The following is a 7,382-nucleotide window of genomic DNA, read 5'->3' on the forward strand; positions in this document are numbered from 1 at the left end:
GCTGCCTCACGTCGGGCCAGACTTCCAGAAGAAAGCTTGCAGCCCGAGTGGGGGTCCTCCTAGGGCAAGGCGCCACACGCTGGGCTGTGATCTGCCGGCCAGGCCGCTGAGAAAGCGACCGGAGGACACCCCCCAGCCCGGGGCCGTTTCCAAGCCGGTCTCAGCAGCCAGGCCTGCGTCGCTCCCAGCTTGAGGAACTCTGCAGCCCTCCTGCCCCGTCCCCAGCTAGCGTCCAGCGGGACCGGGCCAGCTGATTTCAGTGGTTCAGCCCCTAAAGGGCCTCTTCAGCAAGAAGCAAGAGGCCCGGAATGTATGCTGGCATCTGTGGTTAAAAGATTAGGGCGGCTTTTGTCCTCTGCCGGCACAATGGGTTGCATAGATTAAGCTACAGAACACCAGTAGCACACTGTGGTTCCTTGACAGAATTGCTCGTCCAAGTTGTTGTCTTTCTTTTTTGGTGTTTAAGGAAAATTTTAATGTATGACAAGTAATTTCTTGTAGTGATTTGAAAAGGTACACGAACATGTGAACAAAACTTAGTACTTTAACTTTTGCAAAACCATGTTGACAAATATTAAATGTTTATCTGAGTTCTAAACGTTAAAACAAATATTAAACAAAAATCTAACAACACTGATCTGCCATGATTGATTTGGACTTAGAGATTACTCTATATTTTACGGAAACTATAACACTTTCATCAATACTTTCATTGTATGTACTATTATTTCTTACCAAAAAGCTGAAATTTTAAAAGCTGTTAACAGTTTTCTTGAATATTCTAAAATGTGCCCTTTTGAATTATGCTGTGAATGTATGCTGGCATCTGTGGTGAAAAGATTGGGGGAGCATAAAAGACACATTGAGTTCCCAGAAGTATGTTTTAACACAGGTTAATTTTGTTTATAATTATGACAAATACTTTTAACTTTAAAAATGTGTAAAAAAGTCTTGGAGGGCCAGCCAGAAAGTTCAGCAGATGCCCCTGTAGGCAGGTGCAGGGACAGGATTGGATACCTGTGTGAAGTGTCGGTCAGTCCCCGGTGCGCACTGAGACTGGGCATGGTGTGCGCCTGTAATCCCAGCATTTGGAGGCTGAAAACAGGAGAATCACAAGTCTGATATGTGTAGTGAGACCCTGTAGATACTGTACAAAATACAACAAACAACAACAAATGATTTTGGGTCAAGTTACTTCTTGCTACAATCAGTATCTCAATCAAACTCACAAAAGCATTAAAAATCGCTGTATAGTTAACATATTTGTATAATGGAAGAATATACAAGAAAACTTACATGATGTGTATGACAGGGCACTAAGCCTTATCCTCTTCATTCACATTATTAAAATTTCATTTAGATCAAATGACATATTTTGCTATCATTCAATTTCATTTCCCCTTCTAATTGTTTAGTTTTAGAGTAGGAAAGATTATTCTTTAAGTGGGTCAATTTAGCAAGAGGACAAAAGTGCATTTTTTTTTGTCCGTTTGAGATCAGGGAAATGATTTTACATTAAATATTTGCCATCATAGAAAATGAGATCTGAGATGTTTTCAGAGGGTGATTTCAAACTTCTAAGTTTCTAAATGTCCCTGAATGAGGAGACATCTATGTGCCTGAGTGTGATGTTTGTTTCTCGAATGGAAACATCCCTGAATTTAAGACTTAAAATGATACGTCTGGTCTTCATTTGGTTGAGGCTGAGCACATTTTGATTGCAAAAGAAATTCTGGTACTTGCTTCTAGTAGACACAAGCAAGGTTAGAAAGTCACTATACGTTTTTTGTTTGTTTGTTTGCAGAACCGGGGATTGAATTCAGGCCGTCGCGCTTGCCAGGGAAGTGCTTATTCCACTGAGCCATCTCCCTGGCCCCTATAGTGTTTTTATTGTGAAATGGCCACAGCTTTTAAAGGGAAAAACAGTGGGGCGGCGACAATAGAGATCCAGCGCAGGAGAAACGGTAAGGCAGCAGCGAGAACGGAGGACGCAGCGTGAGCGGCGACCAAGACAGGCAGAAATCCAAGCAGCTCCTGAGCGTTTCAGCAGCCCTGAACCCTCGCAGGCAAACTCGGATTCCTCCATTCAGCTCAGCCTGCAGACTGTCGTTCCTGAAAACCGGCGCGCGCGCTCGTCCTTGGAAGCTACCGCGCAGCTTGCCCGAAGGAGGCTCCCGCGGAGGCGCCGCAGGGTCCCTCCAGCTGCGCAGCGCGCGCGAGGGAAGCGGAAGCGGAAGCGGAAGCCGCGCGCACGCGTCCCCACGCGCCTGCGCGGGCGCTGGGCCTCGTGTACCCGCGCGCCGCTGCCTACCGCGGCGGCCTACCCGCTTCGGCCACTGCGGAGGGGCTCATGGATCGGCTCTCCGGGTCCCGGTCCCCCAAGGGCACCCTGGGCTCTTGGCGACGGTGGCGCAGCTCCTCGGGGACCCCGCCGCCCGCGTGGACCCGAAGCCCTCCTCCTCCTCCTCGCTTTCCCGGCCCCGAGGGCCCGCGGCCTCCATGGGGGGGCGCGGACGGCCGCTCTCGTCACCCGTCTGGGCGCTTGGGGCCCCGCGAGAGGGTCCCGCGGCCGCGCAGCCGCAGCCCCTCATCCTCCTGCGCTGTCTACTGCGGGGGTGGGTACCGCTACCACCACCGCCATGCCAGCGACTGGCAGTGGGCAGAAGACTATGAGAAAGAGAAGGAGGAGAGCTGTCGGCAGCGGAGGGTGAAGGAGAGGGAGAGGATCGGAGAGCTGGGAGCTCGCGAGGTGTGGGGGCTGTCGCCGAAGTCGCCTGAGCCGGATTCCGATGAACAAACTCCAGTTGAAGATGAGGTAAAGAATGAGAAGAGCAGTGGCTCAGAGTCCAACTCGGACGGTAAGAGGAAGAGGACCAGTTCAAAAAAGAAAAAAGGAAAGAAAAAGTCCTCTAAAAGAAAGCATAGAAAGTATTCTGATAATGACAATTATTCAGAGTCTGATAGTAATTCTAGCTCTACTGGTGGTAAAAAGAGAGTCAAAAAAGACAAAAAGAAAGAGAAGAGAAAGAAACACAAAACAAAATCCAAGAAAAAGAATAAGAGAATGAAACGTCTGAGTGACACAAGCTGTAAAATTTCAAAAGAGCAGCTTCCAGAAAATACCTGGGTTGAACAGTCAAAGATTTCAGATACCATGGGTTTATTAATTGGTCCCGAAGCACCCATAATATATACCTGTCAGGATGAGAAGCCTTTAAGTTATGGCCATGCTCTGCTACCAGGAGAAGGTGCTGCTATGGCAGAGTACGTAAAAGCTGGAAAGCGAATCCCACGAAGAGGTGAAATTGGATTGACAAGTGAAGAAATCGCCTCATTTGAATGCTCAGGCTATGTCATGAGTGGTAGCAGACATCGCAGAATGGAGGCTGTACGGCTACGGAAAGAAAACCAGATTTACAGTGCTGACGAGAAGAGAGCCCTTGCATCCTTTAACCAGGAAGAGAGACGAAACAGAGAGAATAAGATTCTAGCCAGTTTGCGAGAGATGGTATACAGAAAGACAAAAGGGAAAGATGACAAGTAAAGATGTGCTTGCTACACAGCGGGACGTTTTACAGCAGAAGTTTTATAGGACCACACTACACTTGGTGTTAGAAGTCTTTACAATGCTTTTATACTGTGTTAGGAGGTTCCTCAGGAAAATGCTGCTTTTTGAGGTATCTAGCAATTTTTTGATCATTTTTTGTTTTCTCTAAAGTAATATGTGTACATGGTTTTTTTGAAAAAGATGCAGACATTACAGGAGTAGAGTTATTAAAAAGTGACCCTGTCATTGCAATCCCTGATTCTCTTCCCCAGTGAAACCTCATTTTGGTATTTGTTCATAGTTTTATGTATATACAAGAACATATTTTTTAGAATAAAGCTGGCTTTGCGTATTCAAACCAAACTCCTGATTGAAGAAGACATAGTGTTATGGGTCAACTCTGCGTAGGAACCAGATCAGCCAAATAGAAATTTGAATAGAGCCTTTTATTTACTGAGCTCAGGTCCGTCAGCCACTTCTCTCGCAGGAGAAGGCATATTGGCCCCAAACGTAGGTAGCAAGTGGGTATTTATAACAGAAATCACATCCAGTCCAGTTTGGTAAGCAAACTTGTTATCTAGTACAGAACAACAGAAACTGCATTCATTTGACACAGCTGCAAACTGTTTATAACTAAAAGGTCTTTCACAGCTTAGGGGTAAGTGCATATTTTTACAAGATATATCTTAAGCTGACTATGTTACAGGAGATGGTTGGGGAGGGAGTTTGTGTTCGCTTGCTGCCTTAACAAGAAACAGTTATTTTATTGTTGAACAGCCTTGAGCTGAAAGGGCGAATACATTTCTTAGAGCAGAAAACAGGAAGCACAAGGGGTTTTTATAATTTCCCACAGTTAAGGCACAAAACTCTGTTAACCCTTTACATTCCCCACTGGTTTTTATCTGGGAATCTTTGATTCATCTAAACCTCATAACTTGAGTTGCCTAGGGGTGTGAGAGGCTCGTTGTTAGATCTCAACACCATTAACTTAATCGTCCGGATTCTTTGTTGTATATACGTAGTCAAATAGTTTATTATACAAGGTCCAATGAGCAGGACCAGAAGAAATATGATCATGGGCCCAATCAGAGCAGTTATCAGATTATTTATCCAAGGGGATATTGAAAACAACCCCCCGTTATTTCTTTGACGGATATCTTGAGCTACCTCTTTTAGTATGTTTACTTGATTCTGTATCTGATGGCTGTTATCTGATAGGCTAAAACAGCACATGTGGGCTGGTGAGATGGCTCAGTGGTCTAAAGCACCTACTTAGAACAAGCTTAACAAAGCAGAGGGACCGCGGTTCAATCCCCCAGCACCACATGCCAGCCAGCCCTGCCTCCTGGTGGGCTGAGCTGGCCACACACACAAATAAAGAAAGAAAGAAAGAAAAACCAATGGTGGATGTAGTGGCACACTTGTAGTTCTAACACTCAGGAAGCTGAGGCAGGATTGCCATGAGTTCAAAGATACACTGAATTACATAGTGAGACACTGTCTCAAAAAAACAGGGCCAGGGAGGTGGCTCAGTAGCATAAGTGCTTGCCTTCCAAGTGCAAGGGCCTGAGTCCAATCCCCGGTTCTGCAAAAAAATAAAAACAGCAACAACAAAAAAAAATAAATAAAAATAAAACAGCACATGTTTCTTATTTTTTCACATACTTGATGGTGAAACAATAGTAAATAATCTATGGCAGCCCAGTTGTCTAATATAGCTTGTCTATGTTCCTTTTGTTCTCCATTGAGTAGGGCGATGGCCGTTGAAGTGGCATTAAGAGCTTTGGCCACATTACAACCCAATTGTTTTACGTGTTTTTTTGTTATTTCACCAAAGTATAGGTTTTCAATGACACTGATTATCATAGCATAGGCTTCTGCATCAGACAGGAAAGTGACTTTATCGTTACAGTCAGGAGGGAGAGGGATGTTAGAAACTTCTCTTGCAGGGTGATGATGTTTTTGAATGGTGTAGCATCAAATCATCTTGAGACGGAAGAATTACAGTCAGCCTGCTTAAACAACAGGAGACTATCCAGATAAGCTGGGATATAGTTAAAAGTATGTCCATTGCATGTGAAAAACCATCCAGTGGGTAATAAGATATTACCAGTTATATATGGATATTTTATAAGACTAGAACAATTTAGAAACCCTGACAATCGATGACAACTTTTTTTAGTACAGCTTACAAATTGCACACAAGTTTCATTGAAAGTAACTACAGTCTTTGGGGTAACAAAATGCAGGGTACCAGGTGGTACATCACATGAGACAGGTCCCCAGTTAGCCAAGTCATAATATGGGGCAGGTTTAGAAATGTGTTTTAAAAAGGTTAAATTTCTAATATCTTTTGCAGGCTTGCACACTGGTCTTAGGCATGAACCCAGAACATATTGAAGATTTAAGGTTTGTTCCAAGCAGAAAGTTGACAAATTAAGAGTGTTTGCCATCTTTACCCACATGTTATCATGGGAATTAATTATAGACACAGCAGGTATGGCTAACAGCACATGAAATTCAGAGATTACATAATGCATAAGAACAACTGAGAAGAAAGTTAGGCCAGACCTGTATCCTGGCCTACTAACTTGAACTTGAGTGGATCGGGCATCTTTTTGATTGACCATCTTGTGGAGTTGTCGTGTACTGCAGCCGGCTTAATGTGGGTGTGATGAATCTAGTGTCTCTTTTCAGCTATTTTGACTGAGGTGGGCATGCTCAGGATGACAGGATAAGGTCCTACCCAGCAAGGTCCCAATGTGGATGGATCCCGCTTTTTTATCCACACCAGAGAGCCAGGTTCTGCAGCCAGTGGACTGTCAAAGTTGTTCTGGTCTTAAATGTTGATGGCGGAAGAGGGAGTGTGTAACTGTAGACTGCAGAGCCTGTAAGGACTTAACAAGTTCCTGATTAGAAATGGATGTCAAGATTTCCTCCCCCAGTTTGGGGATTAAGGGAGGTGGCCAACCATACATAGATTCAAAGGGAGTGATCCCGTGTTACATAGGGAGTACAGCAGGCTCATAATAAAGCAAAAGGAAGGAGACTCACCCAGTTTTTGCTAGTCTCCAACCCTAGTTTTGAAATGGTTTCTTTTAGAGTATGATTTATTTTTTTTATCTGACCTGAACTCTGAGGCCTATATGCACAATGTAGCTTTCATTTTAATTTTAGGGCCTGGGACAGACTTTTGGTAACCTGGCTATAAAAGCCGGACCATTGTCGGACCCCCATAGTAATGGGCAGGCCAAATCTGGGAATAATCTCGCTCAATAACTTCTTTGTCACTATCAGAACTGACTCTGATCGGGTGGCATAGGCCTCTGCCCATCCAGTAAAGGTATCTACTAAAACAAGGAGGTAGCGATATCCTCCTTTTTCTGGACCCATTTCAGTGAAATCAATTTCCCAGTGTTCCCCAGAAGACATACCTCTAGCGCACTGTCCAGGTTTAGAAGTGATCTTCCTGGGGTTTACCTGGACACAGTGGAGACACCGTTGGCTGATTTTCTTAGTCATTTGATTCAGTTTGGGTATGAAGTAGGATTTTCGCAACAATTTAGCCAATTTATTTCCTCCCAAGTGAGTCCCTTGGTGTATCTGCTGAATGAGCTTTCAGCCTAGTGCCTCAGGAAGGAGAATCCTGCTGTCCGGAAGCATTTGTCAGCCATCCTGTGTTAGTGTGGTTTATAAGCTTTTAGCCAACAAAAGATCTGTATCAGAGTAAGTGGGCTGATCCAGCACTCTGGGTGGCAGGAAAGGCAAGAGTGCCTTGAGTGGTCCCACTGGTTTTTGTGCCACTTCCTTGGCTGTGGCATCTGCCAAAGCATTT

The 7,382-nt window shown here is 44.6% G+C and overlaps 1 protein-coding gene across 1 annotated transcript; it reads left to right on the plus strand.

Annotated features, from left to right (window-relative positions):
• Positions 1-2,288: 2,288 nt before the first annotated feature.
• Positions 2,289-3,640, plus strand: Nkapl (NFKB activating protein like). Its single transcript, XM_004628488.2, has one exon. It carries the CDS (start codon positions 2,351-2,353, stop codon positions 3,542-3,544), a length of 1,194 nt encoding a protein of 397 aa, XP_004628545.1. The 5' UTR covers positions 2,289-2,350; the 3' UTR covers positions 3,545-3,640.
• Positions 3,641-7,382: the final 3,742 nt, after the last annotated feature.

The sequence above is a fragment of the Octodon degus genome, unplaced genomic scaffold (assembly GCF_000260255.1).
Source record: "Octodon degus isolate 3935 unplaced genomic scaffold, OctDeg1.0 scaffold00023, whole genome shotgun sequence".
Classification (NCBI taxonomy): domain Eukaryota; kingdom Metazoa; phylum Chordata; class Mammalia; order Rodentia; family Octodontidae; genus Octodon; species Octodon degus.

Coding starts and splice junctions, on each gene's coding strand:
- Nkapl (XM_004628488.2), top strand. CDS start 2,351: ATGGATCGGCTCTCCGGGTCCCGGTCCCCCAAGGGCACCCTGGGCTCT.